General features: G+C 55.1%; 3 protein-coding genes across 3 annotated transcripts; 1 reads left to right on the forward strand and 2 right to left on the reverse strand.

The window, feature by feature from the left end:
* Positions 1-1454: 1454 nt before the first annotated feature.
* On the reverse strand, positions 1455-3052 carry COCSUDRAFT_4249 (Ribokinase-like protein; the record flags this gene model as incomplete). The annotated part of the gene is made up of 5 exons (XM_005646116.1): positions 1455-1610; positions 1743-1878; positions 1998-2383; positions 2626-2815; positions 2946-3052. Coding segments are annotated over 5 exons (975 nt in total), but the record flags the coding sequence as incomplete, so codon positions are not given.
* A 1307-nt stretch (positions 3053-4359) lies between these two features.
* COCSUDRAFT_56833 (hypothetical protein) lies at positions 4360-19917 on the forward strand (the record flags this gene model as incomplete). Its single annotated transcript, XM_005646117.1, has 33 exons — positions 4360-4410; positions 4546-4713; positions 4860-5081; positions 5678-5830; positions 6094-6250; positions 6468-6732; positions 6856-7037; positions 7200-7299; positions 7605-7766; positions 7912-9040; positions 9139-9273; positions 9409-9546; positions 9644-9853; positions 10110-10274; positions 10502-10732; positions 10918-11130; positions 11244-11435; positions 11604-11783; positions 12097-12330; positions 12579-12735; positions 12911-14862; positions 15033-15164; positions 15353-15550; positions 15816-16025; positions 16165-16212; positions 16630-16782; positions 17151-17309; positions 17483-17668; positions 18096-18304; positions 18690-18888; positions 19180-19303; positions 19504-19673; positions 19792-19917. 33 exons carry the CDS (start codon positions 4360-4362, stop codon positions 19915-19917), a joined length of 8310 nt encoding a protein of 2769 aa, XP_005646174.1.
* Positions 19918-20203: 286 nt separating this feature from the next.
* On the reverse strand, positions 20204-22481 carry COCSUDRAFT_33727 (Thiamin pyrophosphokinase). Its single transcript, XM_005646118.1, has 5 exons — positions 22168-22481; positions 21822-21999; positions 21603-21721; positions 21218-21442; positions 20204-20849 (listed from the first exon to the last, which is right to left on the reverse strand). Exons 2-5 carry the CDS (start codon positions 21923-21925, stop codon positions 20686-20688), a joined length of 612 nt encoding a protein of 203 aa, XP_005646175.1. The 5' UTR covers positions 21926-21999; positions 22168-22481; the 3' UTR covers positions 20204-20685.
* Positions 22482-23072: the final 591 nt, after the last annotated feature.

The raw sequence follows: 23072 nt of genomic DNA on the forward strand, positions 1-23072 counted from the left end.
GCCCTTCTGTAGAGAAAGAGACCAAGAAGAGGCCCCCTACAATCTATGAACAACGTCTCTATAAGGTGGTGATCTGCTCTTGATATTCTACATACGTGCTGGAATGAAGAGAACCCCTTCTGTGATGACTGTTGTCTCCTGCTAGGTCTGTTCAGCAATTCCCAAGGGCAAGGTGAGCACTTATGGAGCACTGGCCCAAGCATTGAAGAGCTCACCTAGGGCAGTGGGACAGGTGATGCACCTGACCGTACCCTTCAACGTTGTTTGTTTTCCCACTACATCTCGTTCGCACTCTGCTCTGGTTGGCTTATGGGAGTGATACATCATCTGGCAAAGCAGGCACTGCGGCGCAATCCCTTTGCTCCACAAGTCCCCTGTCACAGAGTTGTGGCACACAATTTGAAGATTGGCGGCTTCTCAGGGACGTGGGTGCGTATTGGGTTGTCTGAATTGAAACTGTTCTGATCTGCAACCCTCTTCCAAAGATCCTATTGAACGGACAAGTGTAAAAAGTGTCACGGCACATATTGTGCTGCAGGATCCGCAGTCACAGCGTGTCAACCGCAAAAAGGCCCTGCTGGAGAGTGAAGGCGTACGCTTTGTGGGAGACAAAATTGCAAGCGAGTGTGTTGCAGAGCCCGATGTCCTGGCGGCAGCTTGCTGACGAGCTGGTCAGAACAGACGTGATAAGGCCGCATTCAAGAATGTAGGCAGAGTGGTGCAGACACTTTGACATATGGTGCCAGAAGCAGCAAGGCTGCATGGTTTGTTGGGGAGATTTTAGCTACATAGTTTTGGTCCTGCAACTCTCATGAGTATGAGTGATTTTATAAGTGATAACCTTGAGCTGTATGCGATACAAAGCAAGCAGTGCACATGCAAGAACTACAACTGAGTGGGAATGTGCCCAGTTACATGTCTTTTATAAGCCTGCCCTCTGAAAATTGCGAAGAATATCACTATCAAGTCTGGCTACTGTTAAGTCCGCCTTCTCTATGCCACGCCTGTGGTGATCACGAGGCCCAGGCGCCACTGGCAGTGATAACTACTGATTTGCAATATGTTTTGGATCACAGTAAGTCGCATTTCATGCCTATCCATTGCTTGCATGCGTTGTGTGCCATTCGGCAGTCTGGCAGTGGTGCCAAATGCAGTGCCAAAAAAATATGGTCGCCATCAAGAAGCCACATCTGTGCTTCCATTTCTTGCCACATCTGTACCTTTGTGGAAATGCCTACTCTATATCAAAATCCCAAGTACCAGAAGACTTCTTGCGGAAGTTCTGACCAGACATGACAAAGCATGCTGCCTTCATCCGGGCTAAACTGTTACTACAATGTGGTGGCGGCCCTGGAGTCCAGAGCAAGCCCGGCAATTTGCGCCCTGTAGCCATCTGCAGCAGGAAGAGAAGCTACCACCCTCTCTGCCTCCTGCGCTGTCAGACAAGCGCCGCTCCTGCTCAAAACTGCGCTTGCTACCCTCGCGCTGCACCGCCCCATGCTGGCCAGATCCAAGCCAGACAGATAGGCATACAGCAGCCCTGCGCAGTAGGCATCCCCCGCCCCACAGGTGTCCACTGGAGTATCTGTTGTCCAGTATGGCGGTACCACCTGCAGCCGCCAATCACAATTATGAGTCAATGCGCCACCACCATTCTCTAGCCATATATGGAGCTTATTTTGCTTTTCTTCCTTAGTGTCAGATCCATTGCATTCAACAGATCCTTGCAGCTGCTCCCTCACCTGAAGGCGGCCTAGTGCTGAGATGCATGATCCATTGGCTCCATCAGTTATTGCTGCAAGGGAGCACAGCGAGCCCAGCTCTGACGCAGCCTCCGCAGCACTCACTGGATGCTCCAACAAAGCGCTCGCTTCAGCCCTGCAGGTCAGCAACTCTTCTTGTCAGGCCTTCACTTCGCACCCTCCTATCCCCTCTACAGGGCCTTCACAAGCTCTTCATCATGTACCTCTGTCACGCTTTCATGGTGCAGCTCTCACCTGTTGGCAAAGAGTACATCCACATCGCCGCCGCTGAGCAGCCTCCAGAACTCGCCGCGGTGCCGCGCGACGAGGCCGGGGTCGCCGGTGGTCATCGCAACAAGCGCGCCGCTCTCCCTCGCAAGCCGCACTGCGGCGCCGATCGCCTCCTTCGCGCCCAGCATCTCCCACAAGTACCCCTCCACTATTAGCACGCGCGTACGGCAGATTGCGGCCTCCGCTGCGGCCGAGAGGGTGAGCGTCTGCGAGCTGCCGAGGTAGGACAGGAAGGTGCGGTTGGCGTCTGGCGTTGTCAGGACGATCACTGTGCCGGTGCTAGTTCCCGGCAGCGGCTCTGAGAGGAGCCGGATGCCAGCATGCTGCATCTGCGCGCAGTGGAAGGACCCCTGCACCAGACACGAAGGGGCGCTCACATGATGCTCAACATCAAGTTGGCAGGAGAAAGTTTGCACAATATCTACCTACTTAAGGGCCTTTTGGGCAAGCTCTTCCTGGGCGAAATCTCGCTGATAATAGCTGATGCATTACCTCTGACTGTAAAGCTTGTTGTGCTAGAAAGCAGTGATAAAGCAAATCCAGAGCGATGAAATTCAGGGTGCGAGCAAAGCAGCTCAAGCACAAAACGTACCTGCAAGTCATCGCCTGACACTGACAGCATGCCGATCCTCGGGAGGCCGCCGCCCCGGTTGCAGTGATCTGCTCGGCTGAGGTGCGACGCTGCCACCAGTGTGTTTGCCAGCGAGCCGCCGGCACTGACCTGGTACGCACTACCGTCCAGTGCTTCTAGCAGCTTTGCTCGCTCTTCCACTGAGATGATCCTGTCCGCAGAGATTACCATAAGATAAGTTCAGATAATGAACGGACTTCTGAACCATTCCCACTTCCTGGATGTGACTGTGGGATGAAAAGTCACTAGTCACTGGCTAGCCAAACAAGACTACTAGTCACCTGCGGCTGCCCTTGTCAAGGCCAGCTCTTGCCACGAAATCGTCATCGACGGCAGCACTGATGTCCACCATAGCTTGCCCAAGCCCCACCACGTCCCAGAGTGGTGGCTCTGCGTACTTTGTGAAATCTAGAGCGAGCTGCGCAGAGCCCCTCCCCAATTTGCCCTCCAGGGCTGCCGTGCGAGCTAACCTTGATCCCCTAGATGATCTTCTATGAGAAGTGTACAATGTGGGAGGTGCGGATGCATCGGCGAAGCGATTCCTGTCACAAAGCTGTGGAGCCTCAGCAGGCCTCACCACCCTTTGTATCAATACATTGTCAAGGAGGCCGAGACCTGCCCACATCTTCGTGTGTCAATGATAACGTGTTATTTTCTCGACATGCATATAGTGGGGCAAGTCGTACAGTTGTCTGCAAGTTTCGGAAGGCAAAGTCTTGGCCAGTCACTCATAGTCGGCGTGCTCGGCGACAGATCAAGCTCGAGCCTGATCAGGCAGAGGCAACCTGCCGAGACTCTGTCGTACAGTGCCCGTGGTTTTGGCCCTTCGAAGTCTGATCCAGGAGGTTGTCGACTATTTTCAATGTTATATGAGTACCATGCCACGCAGAGGGAAGGCTGGCCAGAGCCTGATGACCCTGAATGAAAAGTTTGCACGCGGCATCTCGTTTTAGCCTGTCGCTGCTGGCTGTAAGGTGATTGATAACGACCGTTGCACAAGCAACAACTTCTTTGATGTAGTTGCAGACACTTTCCTTTGGCAACTGATATAAGCCTTGAGTCTCTGATGCTGAGTACTTTTGACTTGCTTCTGTCCAAGGTTGATTGTACAAGCGGGCCCCTGTGGTTCTTCGATGACCTCCAGCAGAGCGAAAAATAGAATATGATATGACAGGTGAATTGCAAGTGACTTTTCAGGATGGTCAATAGTGTTGTCGTCTCAAATGTGTCCTGTACTGCTTGAAGTTATTTGGCCCATCAGCAGGTGTTGTGCACATGAGAGCGGCACCATGAACTCACTAAAAGCAACCAAGGTGTGGTGGTTCCCTACTCCTTATCACTGTGGAGCATGTTAAAGCTGCCGAATATGCTGTACCAAAACTGATGCCTCATACTAGTCAAAGGGAAGCGTCCTGACCCTGTACCCAAGAGCTGCAGAAGACATCAATCACCATCAATGAAAGCTGTTGCATGTATGCTCAGGACGATGGAAAGGGCTTTAACTGTCCCAGGGGATGCCACGCCTGGAATAGACAATCCAGAGTCTCTCGTTCAAGAAAAGACACCAGCAGCACCAGAAAAATTGACGCTGGAAAGACATCTAGGAGACACTGGCTTGTACATCTTGGAAGAAAGCAATAACTTGCCTTCCACCTCCGAATTGCTGAACAAGCAACCATTGCCAAACATTGAGGCATGGCAGAAGTCACAGCAGCCACCACCAGGACTGTCGCAAAGCTTCAGCAGGTAATCCGCACGATTCAGATCCAAAGGCTCTCATACATGCCTGTCGAAATCTGCATCGGTGATGGAAGTTGCCACCATAGTGATCATTGATACATCAGGGCTTTCTAATTCGTGTACAGGACTTCTGGTGGAGAGGGGCAGGACAAGATCAAGGTGATGCATTTCAGCGATGAGCACCATGCTCACCAGATTGCAGCAGGGTCAGTCCTCAACCTGTGGGAGGAGAGGAAAGCTCAAGAGCGAACCCAAGCAGAAGACCGCCGAAGGAAGAGCAGCCTCGGCAGCGATGGTGATGCACAGCAGGTGGGCAATTTTCTGCAACGCAGCTATTTTTGGGAAGGCCTCCATAATAGAACATTGAAGTTATCACTGATGTCTCAGTCCTGACGCATGCAGTGTACCCATTACAAAAGACACATCGGGCGTGTGTGACATGCTTGTGCATGCAGGCCGCGCAAGGGGCAGCACAGCGGCCTCCCAAGACCGGCAGGCAGAGGAGATCGTCCAGCAGGATCCAGCTGTGGGCAGAGGCTCGGATCCCCCTGACGAGCAGGCTCTCACCGAGCAACAGCGGCAAGAACATACAAGTTGAGCTTGCGCCTGCAACAGCCGACCATGGTGATAAGACACAGGGCAGCACCGCTGCTGGCCCAGCCCCAGAACAAGAGCAGGTTAGCCAGGAACAGCCGCAAGGCTTGGCCCCTGGTACAGGCAGCAGTCTCACAAGAGTGAGCAGTGGCATGTGGAACAAGCTTGGGACGCGTCTGTCATCCGTCTTGGCACTGGCTTCTGTCGGAAGGGATGCTGATGCACTCCCAAGACAGATCCAGACTAGCCTGAGCACATTGGCAGAGGCTGAGACGCATGCCACTGATGCCGAAGCCCTCCCTGAAAAGGGTGAGTGCCAGGCATCTGACTTACATATGATAGACTGAGTGTTAAAAGATGCATCAGTGCGAGCCATTTAAGACATAAATGCTCATGGCAGGTCAACCAGACTCGGACCTTGCAAAGCATGAGACATCCTTGGAACATGCTCAAAGTGGAACAGCTGTGGAAGCAAGCGCCACCTCCCTGACTCTGGATGCTTTGGAAGCCCTGGCTCCCTTTGTGCCCAGCCTTTTGCGAAAGGACCTGGTCCAAGAATCACCAGAGTTTGCCTCAAGCCAGGTAAGAAGGACATTTGTAGGAGGTTTTCAGAGCAGAAATATCAAATGCGAGTGTAGGCATGCAGTTTCTTTATATGTTGTGTGCATGAAATGCGCAGGTGCCGTGCATGACGCAGTATCAAGGCGCTGTGTTGATCGCGGACATCACAGGTTTCACTGCTCTCACAGAGGATCTGGGGAGGCGAGGGACAGCAGGGGTTGAGCTGCTGACTCGCTGCATGAACAACTTCTTCACCCTTGTCATCCAGACGGTGAGGCTGCATGACATTACTGGTGGTCTGCTGGTGCCTGGGTAATGCATGACACACCACTGCTCCTTTGAAGAATTGGGTGTTTACCTGTAATACGCTCCCCGGTGGCCAATGAGTGACGCCCAGGCATGCTCAGCAAATGGCATGGCCAATCATTAGCTTATTCGACATTGAAGTGATTCACAATGCTCTCTGCCAATGTGGCAGGTCATGAAAGTTTAGACCAGTAGAAGTTGCACTCACATCTGCTGAGTGGGGTGCAGGTGGTGGTGCATGGGGGTGATGTCATGCGATTTGCTGGGGACTCGATGATCTGCGCATTCCTGCCCACGCCCAAGGAGGCGGCGTCGCATGACCAGGGCCTGGCAGCAGCCACCCTGCGCAGCGTGCAGTGCGCATGGGCCCTGGCAGAATCTCTCGGTAAGCACAACCCTGCCCTGTGGTCTTGTGGGCAATATGCACATCTGACAATGCAGAACACCTGCGCACATATCAAACGGGTGCCAATCCATGCAAAGAATTACACAAAGCACGCCTGCAGAATGCCTGCCGCGAGCATGCAAGCATGCAATGGCATTATCTTGATTTCCTCAAGATTGAGGTTCATGTCGACATGAATATCCATGTGGCTGCGCAGGCTCCATGCGCATGCTGATGGATGGGAAGGTTGCGCCCGTGCCCAAGACCGAGCGAGTCCAGCCGCAGATGCCGTCTCGGGGGTCTGTGGACAGGGGTTCAGATTCAACCCCGCTGTGGCGGCGCACACTTCGCATGTCCACGGACACACAGCCCCGCTCGAACGCCCTGGAGGCGTTTGACAGGCACAGCAAACGGGGCGAAGCCCTTGGAAGCCAAGGCGCCAGCCAGCCAAGCAGAGAAGGGCCCTCAGGCTGGCGCGCTAGGTGTGCTTCTGTGCAGCTTGTGCATGCTTCTCTGCTTTCTTGCTCACTTTGTGTGGGTGTGTGCAGTATTATATATGGGGACAATGCAGAAAAAACCTTATGGTTGAAACTGTGATGGCGCAGGCACCTGTCCCTGTCATCATCTCAAGGGGCGTCCCAAAGCATTGAGAAGTCTGATGATCTGAGGAGGGCCCAGTCCTCGTGCTCCTCGGCAACATCATCCGCTGCTTCTATTGGCTCCTTGCCATCTGGCACCTCCAGCCAGCGACAGGCGGCCCAGACACGACAGCGCAGCAACTCTGCAGGTCTGCACTGGCTCTCCCCATGTGGGTCAGGCTGGCGCAGGGACACTGCCTTGCCTAGAGAGTCCCGCACTGCTTGCATGCACCAGCACTACGCCCTGTGAGAGTGGTAAAACATGGGACCGCCAACATGATCGCCTTCCTAATGATGCGAATTTCTTGCAGGAATGACGGGGATGCTGCAGAGATTGGTGAGCAGCAGGCGAGCATCAGGGCATGGCACACAGGACAGCAGCTCGCCATTCGACTCGCCCACGCCTTGGCAGTCATCCCAGGAAATGAAATGGGCTTCCACTAGCTGTATTGCTCAGCCTGATCGCAGCTGGCAGGCACTGAGGGGCTTCCAGGGAGCAGAAGGGGAACCCGTACTGTGGAACCAACCTGACAGACCTCCAGATATCCCAAAGAGAGTATCCCATACCTCATCTGGCGGGTATGTTACCCAAGTTGCCAAAATTTGGACATTAGCGTACAATGTCATGCATGGCTGAGATTGCATGCCAGCTCTTCCAGGATTTAGCTTATCTACAGGAAATTCTTTTCTTTTGTTAATGAGAACTTGGAGTGCAGGTCACCGCGGGTCAGCGATCACTATGAGGCTCACAGTCCTGTCCGGCATCGCTCTGAGGGGGAAGACACCCAGACTGGGACCGTGCATGTGATCAGCAAAGGGAGTCCTATTGTGCCGCGGCCTCGCGGCTTGTCAGAAGGCACAGAAGGCAGTCAGCTCAGGTGATGACACCCATATAGAGCAGTTGTTATAAAGCAAGTTTATAAAGCCCAAGCATGCACTGATTTCTGTCGTATATCTATTTTGTGCACCCCTGCCTGCAGCTCTCTGCATGACAGACAGTCACATTACTCATCATGGCTGCAGGGTCAGCCGGCTGCATCCTGACGGCGCACCTGCATCTCCTTTCATCAAGCGGTCATTGCCAGTGGCGAGCGTTGTAAGAGCTCCATCGGAGCCTCCGTCAGCGCCAGAGGCCGCAGCAGAGTCCAGCGCGAAACAGAAGCTCGCGCCGGGCCTCCACAGCCTGGCCGCCAGCAAAAAGCAGGCCGAGCCCGAGGAGTCGTTCGGCGGCGTACCTCTCGAGGCCTACTTCAGGCAGACATCCATCGCCGCGCACCGGCCGCCGCACATTCCTGTCATGCGCACAGTGGCAGAGGTCAACAGCGAAGATCCCGGCCTCGCCCCAGTCTCCAGTCTGGAGACTGCAAGCAGTGTAGGCTCCATCGCCAGCAACATGGCAAACGTGCCAAGCCTGGACGTCAAATGGGATGTCACAACATCCAAGTTTGTGTCCTCGGCCCCGGGATCGCTGTCCCACAGGGAGATCAGCCAGTTTGTGAAGCAGCGGCTGGAGGGCCCGGCACCGGGCGCGCAGGACATCGCGTTGTTGGTGGACACGGCTGTCGGCGACCGCATCCGCACGCAGCTGCGCACCCTCTACAAGGACTCCCTGAACATCAGGAAGGCGGAGAGGATCGCCGCAGCCAGGGCATCCCTGATGTCCATGCCAGAGAGCAAGCGCGCCAAAATCAATCCTTTCCGCAGCGACAACAGCCTCTCTCTGGGAGCGCGCAGCGGCAGCTTTGGCACTGACGTCCCGAAGATACAGAAACGAACCAGTGTACAGCTCGTCGGCCCTATTGTTAAAGAGGCGAGCCTGGCTATAGAACCCGCCTTGCCCCGCCCAAAGGCACCAGAGCCGAGCCATCTCCTGGCAGAGATGGAGCCTCTAACCCGCTGGGGACCGGGGCCTGTCGCTGAAAGCATATCAGACGACAAGGAGGTGCCTCCTGTGTCAAGCATGGCAGCTGTTGATGAAGTGCCAACGGAGCAGATCGCAGAGGCACCAACAGCAGCCGCTGGAAGCCGGCGAGCCACGCGCGCATCAGGCGGCTGGGGATTCGACTGGTTGTTGAAAAGGAGGAGCAAGGACAGAGCTTCGCGCGTCAAGTCCCGCGGATCTCTCATGCCTCGCAGATGGAGCTCGGTCCAGGTAAGATGTCGGATATGCTGGTGTGCCAGTCCAGGTGATTGGATTATACTTGACAGGATAGCTTCCAGAAATAATTGAATGGGTGTGCTTGGCTGCAGATGAACAAGAGCAAGGAAGACCGCAGGAGCTCGCTGCCTGTATTGAGGACGGCCAGGCGGGTATCCAACTATGCAGCGCTGCGGGAGAGAAGATGGTCTACTGCCGTCTGGAAATCTCTACTACCCACCCGCAAGGTACTATTTTCAACTCCTTTTCAGCTTATTCCAAGCCGAAGGCATGTATGGCAGTGCAGCTGTGTGCGAAATGCATACAAGAATGCATGTGCCAAACCGTGCAGAGAAGGTGAGAAATGTCGTGGATACTCTCAGGAGAGGCCAGACTCTGCGAATGCAAGCCGGCGCGAGACCCAAAACCAGGACACATCCGCCTCGCGTCAAAATATTGGAAGCAAGCGGCCCCCACGCAGCCCGCCACCGCGCGTCTCAAACCATACCCTTTCTCTCAAGGTATGTCGGCCCAACAGCATCACTGCACGCCCCGTCACCATTTTTGCATTCGCCTTGCCATCATCTCACGGCCCCTCACTAGGCTTTCTGGTTGTAGGTGGCGGTTGGATGTGGCAATATTTGTGCCTTCCATGTGGGCGGGACAGCCGAGACTGAGAGCTCACTGGGCCGCTGGGAATTCTTCATTGGAGATCACCCGCACCTGTCAGAGGGGGATGGAGAGCGCCAGCCTGTCGAGCAAATCAGCTTAGTAGAGGGTTTCCTGGAGGCGGGGGAAGTCGGCCTTAGTGCAGAGGTCATTGCACAGGTGGGGCTTTGCATGGTTACAAGGGCTTACACAGTTTTCTCCTGTGTGAATCTACTGATCAATCTTGGTGTGTACATAGGTGGAGGACAAGTGCACAGTCAGACCGCTATGCGCATATGGGGGAAAGCTGGCGTCCGTGCATGCAGCTGGTCAGGTGAAAAATTTAATATGCCATTGCATGCCTTCACTTTGATATGGGAACATCCAAGCGCTCGAGGAGATTGGTAGAGAAGTGGTGAGTTGTGTGTGCCAACAGGGTCTTGCCACAGAAGGGGAGGCCAAGTCCGACGGCTTTGAGGACTTCATGAATCTGGGGAAAGATGTGAGAGCGAGTGCGCTGGATGTGCTGCGCATGCACCTGCCTGACAGCCTTGCACAGCGCATAGAGGCAGGCCACCTGGCATTCATCAATGAGATCAGAGTCTGCACCGTCCTCTTCATCGGCTTTCCCTCCATCAAGGCAAGTCTGGACCCCTATGCCCACAGACTAATATGATTCCTGTCAGATCACCTCTGAGTTAGCTGGCAGGGATGCACTGTGACTGACTGGCTGACTAGTCGACTGTGGAGTGGCATGCTTGTTGTGAATGAAAGGCCACAGTTCGGCAGTCTGTTTCATGTTCTCACTCCCGACTCTGCGCAATGCAGAGGCCCACAACAAGCAGCATGGACCCAATCACAAGTGTCCAGGCGGCGATTGAGGTGGTCCAGCGGATCATGAAGCAGCACGAGGGGTCCTTCCTGCAATTACGCTGTGATGAGAAGGGCTTTCTGTCCATCTGCGCATTTGGTCTGCCGGGCAAGGCCCATGAGGATGACCCCTCACGAGGCATCCGCGCTGCCATCGATATTGTCAACTCCCTGGAGAAGATTCAAGAGGTGGGTCTGCCCTCCCTGTTCAGCAAATAATGTCCTTAACAAGCTTCCCAAAGCCTGCTTCTCTTGTGATTGCTGAGTCGAAAAGCAGGCTTTCTTCACGCAAGCGTTGATCTGTGCCGATGGGTATCAAGAGCTGTCATGTGCTTGGTCTTGTCTGTAAAGTCCTTATGTGCTTTGCAAAACAGGAGGGTGTGGTGGGCGTGACCACTGGCCAGTTGCTGTGCGCATGCGTGGGATCGGACTTGCGCAGCGAATACACTGTGTACGGGGATGCTGTCAATCTCAGAGCCCGCCTCATGGTCAAGGCTGCAAGCGGGCTGGGCTCCGTGCTCTGTGACTACACCACACACCAGCTGGGTGCTGGTGCGGCTGCTTTTGTCAAGCCAGAACCCATCAAGGTAGGCTTTTCCCACCATGCATGCTCATTTCATTTACACCTGAGCAAATGTCAGGTGCAGCTTTTACTGCTGTATCTAATTTGATACGTCATGCCAAAGGTGTTTGTCGTCAGGTGAAAGGGAAGGCCTTTCCTCTGGATGTCTTCATAGCGGCGCCCAAGGCGCAGGACTTTGACATGGCATCCATGACGGAGCAGCAGCTGCAGCCTCAAGCCAAGCTCTCAAGCTCCAAGCTGGCTCTGTTTGGTGTCGCTGCTACAGCCAGACACAGGCCGATCATTGGAGCAGAGAATGCGCTCGCAAAGGTGCGCGCTGCATGCCCATTTGCCCCCAGTACATGCCCACCAAAGAGAGATTTTCAGGGTGCTGTACACATGCGCCAGCAGATTGATGACTGCTTTTACTGCTTTATCGATTATTGCTCTGCCTGTACAGGGAGCAAGTGTTGATGGGAATATTTATATGCTCTGCAGATCTATGGGCGAGTGGACAGTCTGGTGGAGGCTGCAGAGGGGGGCTGCATCCTGATAGAGGGAGATGCCGGCATGGGCAAGAGTCGGCTGATGGAGGAGATCCAGCGCTCCAATTTGGGAGGCAACCGGGACGCCATCACCATGCTCTTCAGCTCTGCTGACTTTGACCACCGAGGCCAGGTGGCTGCCCTGCTAAAAATTTGTGATCGCTTGGCCGAAGCACTGCGGATAGTCAGCACCATGCCCATGGTCACTGGGCCTTGATCAAACCTGGCAAGTCCAACAATGGGTGGAGTATGTGGCAGTCTTGGACTGCAACTTGTCTGCAGACGCACCTCGCCTCTCCTGCCATATGCAAGGCACATCAACATCATACCAGGACACCTTCATGCATGCAATGATGACTAAGGGGTTGATCATGTCACTTAATGTCGCCTGAGTGACACAGCACTACTGCAGGAGTGACAGAATGAGCAATGTGTCACGCGTGCAGGCGATGTACCCGTGGCGGCGGGTATTCAAGGGCCTGTTTCAGCACGACCGAGCGCACGGGCAGCTCTACTCCATGCGCCGGCGCGACGGCCGCGGCCGGCCCATGGTGGTGTCCAAGCTGGGCAAGCGCCTGGCCGACGCCGAGGCCGACTGGCGCCACTGGACCAAGTCCCTGGCCGGCCTGCTGGAGGTGCTAGAAGATGAAATGCCCACGCTGCCGGCCGCCAATGCCCAGGTTGCACATTCCATCCATTGTCCTACCCTCTGCACCTGTCCATTGCAATGCAGCATACTGATTATGCTTCGTCCCTACTCCAGCACGAGACAGTGATAAATGTCACGATTGCTGTCAGTGTGAAATGCCCACGTTTTCCTTAGTTGATGTCTACAAGATCGACTCCACTGTCCACTGCAATTCACCTAGCAATCACAGTGTGCATACACTAGTAGGAGAGAGGAGTTGAGGTCTGCTGGTGTGTACAGGTATCTGTTGAACCTGGCATCAAGGCGGGCCCAAAGAGGCAGAGGAAGTCACTGGCGCATGCAGTGCCCCTGCTAGGCCACCCCTCCAAATCCATGCCCATGATGCAGCAGCAGAGCATGCCTATCTTCAAGATGCCGGACAGCGCTAAACCAATTGGTGAGTCACTCACGAGAGTCATTCGCGCAGCAGAACACCAAGGTCTTGGTCTGCTAAGCATCCAATGCATGATCAACAGATTGGCAGGTGGCTATAGATCCACGTAGCAAGAAGTGAAAGTACAATTGCTATTGACTTCACCTTGCTCATTCGACAACGGAGCGGTGCAATGCAGGGAACCCGTTTGCAGGCTTCGCAGAAACGGCCGTGACAAGGCTGGACTCGTACCAGAAGCAGACCAGCCAGCGCACCGTGTCGGACCTTCTAGCGGAGACGGTGTCATCCAGCATGCACAGGTCGGCATCGCAGGGCGCCCTGGAGGGCCGCAGCACGTCCCTGCAGAAGGCCCAGGAAGCAGAACCCATTGATGTGCGCGAGGGGTCCAACAGCACACCAATCAACCCGGACCAGTATGCACAGTCCAAGGGCATGCAGACGCCGGACCGCTCGGCGCTGCAGGGCAGCATAGCCCGGTATGCGTCAGGCATGAAGAGCAGGATGTCCCAACGCCCGCTGCCCACGGGTGCGGACGCCGTGCAGATGCCCAGCTTGTGGTCGAGGGAAGTGTCCAAGTCGCCGATGCCTTCTGTCAGCACGCCCCGGGTCCCGCAGAAGAGCGCCTTGCACGGGGCTCTGGCAAATTTGCTGCGCGGCCAGAAGGGGTTGAGGGACGCAAAGAGGGCCGCAGCACTGATGGCCCAGCCGCCGCTGACCCAGCAGAACAGCCTGGCGAACATTGCCAGCAACATGAAGGCGGCGAGCGGGGAGGCACTCAGCCGCGCGCACAGCCGTCAGGCAGCTGCCGAGCAGCAGCCGTCGCAGCCGCAGCAGCAGCTGCGGGGTCACAGCGCATCCCGGCAGCCGGTGCAGGCCAGCGCCTTCAGCACAACAGGCCTCAGCGTCCACAGCCGGGACAGCAGCTGCTCCGGCTTCAACTTCTTCGGTGGGGCCAACAGCAGCCCCGGCTCCTCTGAGGCTGGCGGCCCGCGAACGGCCGGCATTCTGAACTTCTCAGCCGCCACGCTGCAGCGGCCGCCGGTGCTCGACATGTCCGCCGCGACCAGCCGGCGCACCAGCGACAGCAGCATGGCCTCCAGCACGCGCGTGTCGCAGTCGGGGGCGCCGCCGCAGCCGCACTTGGCGCGCTCGAGCAGCAGCCCGGCCCCGGTGCCGGCTGCCGCCCGGTCGGACGAGCTGGCGTCGAGCGCGCCGCGGCGGCGGACCCTGCAGGGGGAGGATGAAGGCAGCTTGGAGCGCACGCTGCACATGGGGTTCCACAGCAGACAGGCGCTGACACCCATCCGCAGTGGCGAGGTGGAGTCCTTCAAGCGGCCCACGCAATCGTGGCAGCCGCTCAGGTCGGCCTTTGGCGATGCCGCGCTGCACGAAACAATCGACGTGGTCAGCTGGCCGTCTGAGAGCGAGGTCAGCACCGCATGCCCGTCGCCGGCCAACCGGTCGAGCAGGCTCTCCGACACCGCCGGAAAGCTCCAGCACAAGAGGAGCGGCGATGGGGGCCCGCTAGAGAGGATCAAGAGGATGTGCAGCAGCCCCCTGGTGGGCCACATGCTCGGCAGGTTGGCATCCGGGGCATTACCGAAAGCCCGGAGACCCAGGGGCCTGTCAGACACGAAGACAAATCCAGACGGCGGTCCAGAGACCCCAGCAAGCATCGAGACAGGGGAGTTACAGCTGGGGTTCAGCGCGCCTGCCGGCCTTCACGAGGCGTGCGATGCCGCCATAGCGGCTCTGAGCATGCAGCAGGCGCCACCGCAGCCCAAGTCAATGCTACGCAAGGCCTCAAGGAGCACATTTGGCTCCTTGTTCCTGAGGAAGCAACAGTCCAGCGCGCTGCAGCCATGGCACTCACCGCTTCCCGATGTGATGCCGCATGTCCCAAGTCAAACTCAGGGCTCTGGCTCGGCAGCCCGGATGAAGGGCCCACAAGGGCTCCTGTCTCGGGCGGCTCTGAGGGAGGCCCTCACAAGCTCGCCGAACGCTTTCGCATCAGCGAGGAACAATGAGAGCTTACATTCGCAGGAAGATCTCAGGCAGATGAGCTCGCCGTTCTTGACTTTTGCAACCTTCCAACAGCAGGCAGATATAAAGGCCTCGAAATTCGGCCAGGTGATGCCCGTTCCTTCTATTCTGCCAATGTTTCATGGGTGGCACCCTGCATGACCTGCCTAGATTGCACTTATCGGGAGCTTGCAAGCACTTGACGCCAAACCATGTCATCTCTGAGGCTCGGGTTGTTCTGTGTGCATGACTACCAGGCTCCTGGGAGTCAAATGCAGGTGCTGCGCACAAGGAGCACCAGCTTGGACAGCATGGCTGGGTCAAGGACTTCTGGCAGAGGGCTCAGGCGCAGCGAGACAACCATCAACGTAGACCACTCACACACGCTGGGCGGCATGCCTCACGCCAAGGTCGACTTGAGTCCAGAGTTCAAGGCTCTCAAGCTGCAGGCACGAATTCATCCCTTCAAGCTCTGCATGCTGCCATATGTGCTTGGTATGAGAAGCCACAAACGAAGTACTCTTTTGCAAAAAATCCTGTGTGCTGGGAATCAATCTAAATAAATCATTTGACTCTGTCATGTGGGTTTGGTGAGCAGGAGCTGCTCATTCTCGCCCTGAGGGAGTGGACAAAGGTGTATGGCCCGCTTGTTGTGCTGCTGGAGAATTTTGACAGGGCCGACGCGCTGTCGTGGTCGCTGCTGTCCCGTTGCGCTGAGGAGATTGACATGCCCGTCATGGTCATCGTGGCAGTCAGGCCCAACGACGGCGTCTTTGCCTCTCCCCTTCCAGGGCAGGTCTGTAGAAATGCACAGACATACCTGAAAGATTGTGTTCGCTTGCATGATAAGATCAGTCAAGCACATTAACGCCCTTCTACTCATGTGTTCCCAAGCATGCCATTGTCAATGATACCCACCACCTCAAAGCACATGCAGCCGTGGGTGCAGTACTTCTCTATGCAACATGAATGTGAGGCTGGTGCCAGGGAGATTACACGCGAAAATATTTCTATACCGGTGTCCCCAGTTGCCAGTGAAACCTTCTCTCTGGTGGTGGCAGGCGGCAAAGGCAGCGCTGCACGCGAAGATGTCTACGCTGCTGGAGGACATCCGGGAGAACCCCTTCACGCTGCGCATGGTGCTGCAGCCCTTCACCCCCGAGCACACCCAGGCCTTCCTCAACGCCGCGCTGGACGGCGTGCTTGTCAGCTCGGACGTGGCGCACAATCTGTGGGAGAAGACCGGCGGCCTGCCCCTGTACATCGAGCAGGTGTGAACGCTTTGTCACCCACCTGAATCTAGAGAGATGTTTCTTTGGTGGCCTGTGCAATTTCAAAATGTGATTTTGGTGGCAGCCATGGAAATTTTGCAGTTCTCAATTGTCACAAAAGCGCGCCCTTTCTGCATAGCACAACCTGTGGGAGAAGATCGGCGGAATGCCTCTGTACATTGAACAGGTGCGTGCCCCTCCCACCCCACTCGTATCTGAATGAGCATACCTGGCTGGCAGCCATGGACATTCCTGTGTTCAAGAACACTAGAATGTCCTTTGACATGTCACATGCATCTCCTTCCCGTGATGTCTGGCACGCAAGAGGTTGAAAGGGCATCCCTGGTGGCAGTGATGGAGGGTCTGCAATTTTGTGACAACTGCAGTTGTCACGAAAGCGTACTTGTACAGTGGGTTGTGACAAGCTACGACGTATGCACAACACAAATGGAACCTCTTGCAGAACCTGTATATACTTATTTGAGTGGTGAATCAGGACAAGGGTGTGGTTTGTTGCAAGCTATAGCTGGGGCAATTCACAAACGTTACTCCTGCAGAATCCAGGTGACAGAGAGAAAGAGTGCGGTGGTGTTGTGCTGCGCAGATGGTGGTGTACATGCAGCAGCACCAGGCGGGGCGGGAGGGTGCGGTGGAGCAGGCTGACCTGTCGGCATTCATCCGCAACACGGTCACCATCCACTCCCTCATCACCGACCGCGTCGACCGCCTGCGCCCCAGCCAGCAGCTCACCCTCAAGGTCGCTATCTTTATGTGAAAGCTAATTGAGTTTGAGAGGACTACGGTGACTCTCAGGACTTGCAGTATATTTAATATGAACCAGGATGTGCTGGATGAGCAGAGCATGCGACAGCGCTCTTGCATTGAAGCAAAGATAGTGTGGCAGTCAGTGCTGTTCAGCATGAAGGAAGTCGCTCCTTTGCATCTGCCACCCAGCTGCTAGCTTGTTTTTGCATGCGCGGCAACACTACATATAGACGGTGTAGGGCACACATGCCCGAGTGCTGCACTAACATCACAGTTTGAGTTTGGTGCAGTCATCTTTGCCAGGCGTTGATGCCCATGCGTGCAACCTCTGGCCAATGCTCTCAAATATGCGCTGTGCAGGTGGCGAGTGTGATGGGGATGTCGGTGTCGCTGGACCTGCTGCTGGACATGTACCCGATCGCGACCAGCCGCGAGGCCCTGCAGCGCGACCTCATCGACCTCGAAGCCGCCCGCTTTCTGCGCGCCACCGATGTCCCCGGCACCTGGATGATGACCCAGGTCTTCCAGCCTTCTTCATTCCTCTATGGGCTTTTATTGCAGTCTAGGCTTTCAGGCACAGTGGATTACCAAGTCACCATTCCAAGTAAGGGTAAGAGCTGCAGAAGCATGACTGCAGGAAACATTCTGTAGGGTGTAAAGAGATTTTCAAGGAGAGGTGTAAAACACAACAGGTGCTGGCGCGGGACGTGGCGTACGAGCTGATCCCCTTTTCGCAGCGGCGCGCTTTGCATGCTGACCTGGCGCGCGCCCTGGAGGAGGACGGCCGCGCGGGCTGCGTGCCGGCCACCATCCTGGCCTACCACTGGACCCACTCCTGCGCCGGCGTCGAGGCCGGCGAGTGGCGCCGCGCCCTCCAGGTACGCTGGATCGCTCCTTAGTGCGCTGCCTTTTGCAGCCCACTCCATGTCACAGCATCGGCAGAGATGCCTTGTTTTGAGGTCCAAAAGGGCCGTCTCTTGGCGAGTAGCGTAAGCTGGCACTTGTCACAAAAGAATAGCAAAAAGGGCAGACACTCTTCTCGTGTTGAATCGATGGCAATCGTAGTCACAGATTTATAAGGCAGGGACATGCACTGACATACCACTTCTGTTCCCCCTCTTGAGTATATCTAACAACGATCCCAGAGGTTTTGTAGAGATCTGATTTTTTGCGCATGAGTTGCTGTGGGTGCCCATGCTGTCCTCCTAAGGAATCAAGGATGAAGCATTCTCATGGCTAATCATCAATAGCGATGGTCATGAAGGTGTTGCGTGCCTACTCATTTGTGGAAGTGTGTAAAATCAGGCTGTGTGGTGGTGGGAGAGGGCGGCGCATGCAGCGCAAGAGGAGGGGATTGATCCGTCGGAGGCGCTGCGGCTGTTCCAGAGGGCGGACGAGATCGCGGCCGTGCTCAAGGCCTCCTACCGGGCGCGCTCCCAGACGCAGCTCGGCCACAAGTCCCTCTGGCCCGGCCACACCCGGCCCTCCTCCCACCTCGTCGGCCCATCTTTCAGGTATTTTCCTTCCCTTGCACGCAAGAAAAACCTCCTCCATAAATCTCTCCCACTTCCCCTTCTTGCAAGGTCATCATCTGCCCAACAGTCAATTCTTGAACGCCTGCCAGCACGTGAAATCACCAGTCCTCTTCCTTCCGTCATGCAACCATTTCCCACTGGTCACAGATCAATCTGCAATCTAAACCTGGTGATGCATCTGTTGTCCTGCAAATCTGTCAAGCGCGCAAGGGACAGTCATAGCTTGTGATCCAGCGCTTGAACTGTGCTGTGTAGACATCCTCCCGTGCCCTACAATAAGAGATCATCTGACACGTCAGCGTCAACTTGTCTTAACAAGTGCCCTGTATTGGGAAGCCAACAGTCTGTGCTGTGATATCGGCAGGTCATCGGGGTGGAGCAGCATGGTGGTGCACCCGGTGCGACGCGCGCAGTGGCAGCGCTGCATGGCGGCCTGCGGCCTCGCGCTGGGCGACCTCGACAATGCGCGCCGCCACGCCCTCCAAGCCCTCCACCACCTAGGCGCCCCCCTTCCCTCCGACCCGAGCCGTCGCTCCTTCGTGCTCCGCTCCTGGCTCGCCCTGGTGCGCCCTCACTCTGTGGCAGCATGTGGATTCTCCTACATTTGGTGACTCAAAGGGGTGACTCGAGATAAGGATGACTGAGAAGCAATTGTTGAGATGGCCAACTAGAGCGCTGTCATGCAAACCTGCCGGAGTGACCGCAGATTGTACCAAAGCGCTGCTCGATAGGCTTGCTCTGCTGCTTCACTGATGAAAGTGCGCACAGCATGCGATGTCTGACCAAAAGTTCGAACACTATGATTCACGCTGCATATTTTGGAGCTTGGGTGATGGCTTATGGTGATATTGCAGGGGCCTCTGGGGTGCCTTAGCGGGCCGGCCAACAGGAGGGTGAGCGCGGATGGGAGCGATGAGGTGGACATCTCCCTCGTGGGCGACTTTGCAGCCTGGGTGGAGGAGTCTGCCACCGGCTCCGGTGAGCACTTGCACATTTCATGCACAAATCCATGATTACACAACTAAAGCTTGCGCCAGCCGCGGCCTGATTGTTACAGTCCTTGTTCTTGTAATTGGTGCCACCTCGCCTGCAAGTACATGGCTCATAGAGATAGGGTCTGAAAAGGTTGCACCTTTGTATTCTGACCAAGTTGAAAGTGAAGGCACGGTCTGGTGCAGGCCAAACTCCCCTGGAAGGCACTGTGGATGACACAGAGGAGGACTGGCAAGGCAAGCGCATGCAGGAGGCGGCGAGAGTGCTGGGGCTGCTTGTCAAGGCCTCTTTGATGCTCACACCAGTCGATGTTGACGCCCTGAAGTACATCTGCGCCACGGCAGCCTCCTTGCAGGTGGGGAAGTGCGCTCATGTGACTTTTCACTCTCCTGTTTGGAGTCTGGTTCGGTGTGGTGTTTGTTAGATGCCTGTCGTGTGCATACATGATTCAGGGTGGGGTTTGTCACGTGCAGGGCAAAAGGATATGGGGGCGTGTTCCCCAGACAAGCTTGCTGTACCCGGTCATGTCAGAATGCAGAGCAGCGTTGTTGGAGGCCAGTCCACAGCAGCACAGATCGAGATTCTTCCGCCTGAAATGACTGTTCCTCCACTCAAGAAGCCAAATTCATTTCAGCGTTGGTCCCAGAATACCTGTACAATACAAAAGTCTGCTGCATGCTGTGCTCAACTTTGCAAGAGAGGGAGAGTGAGAGGCGAGAACGTGGTTTAGCTGCATGCCTGTCGCTTTGACGGGCTTGTGCGTGCATGCATTTTATGGACCTTCAGAGGTGTGCAGGCGGGTGAGGTCCTCACTTTTATATAAGCCACATGTGCTGCGTGTGGCATTTATGTTGCAACTGGGGAAAGTGCAGGGTGAAACTGGGAGAAGTACAACAGTTTAAATCCAATTTGCAGTTGCAAGTCTGTCAAAGTACTCCTAACCATAGGATGCTCAGGCAATTATACTAGTATTGCAGCTTGGTGACCTCTACTTATTATTTTCATGGGGGGCAGCATTTTATAATTCATTGGGAATGTCACATGCCGGTCTTGGGAAGTAGTGATGCACCTAGCTTTCACCTTCAAGGTTTACCATTAATTATTTGAATAAGTGGTCTGACCTTTAAGTGGCAGTACTCTGTCACTCCGCTAGCAAATATACCCGCCTATGCTTGCAGATGCAATTGCCTCTGCAAGTATGACACACTGCTTTAGTCAGGGCTCCAAGCTCCTGCATTTCGGTCCAAGCCAACAGTGGTGTCAATTGATGTGCATTGGCTTGAAGATCATGCACGATGCTTCAAAAGAGCTTTTCACTGGGATGCTTTCCATTAGTCATCTGGCGTACAATGTAATAGGCTGTGACCCTACAAGTACTCATTAGTCGTTGAAGGCTGTGCCTCAGGCATCTGCACTGGGTCATGGAATTCTGTCATCCACAATAGTGGCTGATCGGTGTCTACTATCACCTCATCATCCACAATGATGTTTGAAGTGCTTTGCAAGCCTGCAACCTCCAGGCGCGTGTTGTCTGCATGCACAAGACCCCATCAGTCATGGACACTTTCACATCTTCCCAGGCATGCGAGCTTATTCAGCAAGGAGCTGCGATTGCCATTTTGCCTAGTTGTCTCCATCAGGAAAAGCATGAGGCCCCACAGACTTCTCAATGACTTCCATGCAGGTCTCCGTGCTGCATGTGATAGCTGAAAACACAGGATGCCGTTTGCATGAAGTTTGACTTGTACTCTTGATGCACTCTGTGGTACCTGCGAGGCAGCCATCGGCGCTCGCTTTGTCTTCATGTCTGCATTCTCTCTTGGCTTGATTCGCCCTGCCAGAAAGCATGCGAAGGGGGCAGCACATAGGGCAGAGCTGATGCAGGGGGAGCACGCGCACCTAGGTTCCATTTAAGCCCGTTGGAGGAGGCGGTGGCCGGGGCCCCCAACGCGACGAGGCCGCATGAGGGGCCCTCTACGGAGCGATCGGGGGTGAGGCAGGAGCGGCCAGCCGGCAGCAGGCGCACCAGGTTGCCGTCGCCGCACAGCAGAATTTTGCGCCCCTTGTGCTTGTACAGCGTGTTCAGGCTGGACAGCACGTGGTCCATTCGCCCGCCCAGCGCCCCTGCAAACCCACCATCTTTGGTGACGTTGTGGCTTCAAAGCCCCCTTCTGCGCATCATTGATGTTTGCAGTGGGTGATCTAGGTGGGTCACAGCCATCTAGCAAGCAGGGCTAGAAGTGGATGCAGGTGGGGATCAGATACATGGGGATCCAGCGCGCACCCACAGCAAGGATGCTGGCTCCATCCAGCCGGGAGGAATTTTCTTCCAGCTGGTGCAAGGCGCAGTTTATGCACTTCTGCAGGTCTGTACTGTCCTGGTCATCGGACAGATCCACAATCCTGCATTCAGATGGGCACCTCGGCTATGTGTTTGTTCTCCCTGATATGATTCATGTTGGCTGTCACTTTAGGCGCATCAGAGACGCAAGGCGGGCCTCACCGTGAACCGTGGTGTCGGTAAAAATCCGAGACGTCTGGTCGAATGGAATCTAAGTCTCCCTTGATGATGTCGGGGACGAAGTCTGCAGGGGAAAGCTTTGGCATTGATGGGCAGGACCAAGTTGAGACCATGTCATAGAGCCGGTTGGCCCCTCCATCTGCCACCACCCTAAGTTGCGCTGCAAGCAATATGATAAATAGCTTGCCATGCTGTTCAATATTACGAATCTCAATGATGTATGTGGCACATGATGTGGGCAGGCAGACGCAGCACGAGCATTTCACCGTATTTCCACAGAGCAAAAGTGACTGGTGGTAGCCGGAAGTTCAAAATGAGAAGAACTAGCCTCTTTTCCGATCCACCGACACTAGTTAGAAATCGGTTAGACAGCATTTGCTGTGACGAATGGGCAACATCAGACATGCGAATTGCTTCAGCAGGAGCTAGAGATCGCAACCTGGGACGCTCTTTTCTAAGTAAAAAGTCAAGGGGTCGGACTTTGTTGCAGCTACAAATGAAATGCTTTGAAAGTGCACCGGATGTGCTTTGCATAAACAGTTTGGGACTTCAGTAATCGTCAAGGCGTCAAGTCGACAAGAAAATTGAGAGCCTATGCTCGGGTCGAAGATATTGCTGTAAGGTCTAGAGTCAAGAGGAAACTTACAGACACAATATAGAAGACAATAGGAGCAGGCATGGCTAGCTTCCTGTTGAAGGGAAGGTGCCAATCCGCGGAGCCAGAATAGGATGAACAGCCTTGGACGACTGAGCTGCCGACTGCTGCCCTTCAACCAAGATCACTCTTGAAGTGGACCTCCTTGACACAAGTACGGTACTCTCGATGTTTCCGCTATCGGAGATCGAAGCCAGGAATCCGGCAGCAAATTTGCTTTTGCAGTACATCTGAATCTGTCCAAAACACTCCTGCTCGTGTCTCTGCAGAGGAACAAATAGAATAGGCAAGTTTTATGCAGAGTAATCATGTGACATGATCAGGCTGCTCCCTTTCCGCCTGTGTCCGCTTAGTCTGAGACAGACGCAGCATAGTGAGTACTTTTCTTCCCACAGTCTCCAGAAGGACCTCTACCAACGTACAAGCAGACTTATAGGGAACTACAGACGGGCAGAACGATCTTATGCTGCAATGGCTCAGCAAGATCACACTGTCCGCACAGAACGTGAGCACCTCGCTGGGCACAGAAAACACTGCACTCCCACTGGTGTATCTTTTTGGGGCGGCCTTGCACATGG

The sequence above is a fragment of the Coccomyxa subellipsoidea genome, assembly GCF_000258705.1.
Source record: "Coccomyxa subellipsoidea C-169, whole genome shotgun sequence".
NCBI classification, from domain to species: Eukaryota; Viridiplantae; Chlorophyta; class Trebouxiophyceae; family Coccomyxaceae; genus Coccomyxa; species Coccomyxa subellipsoidea.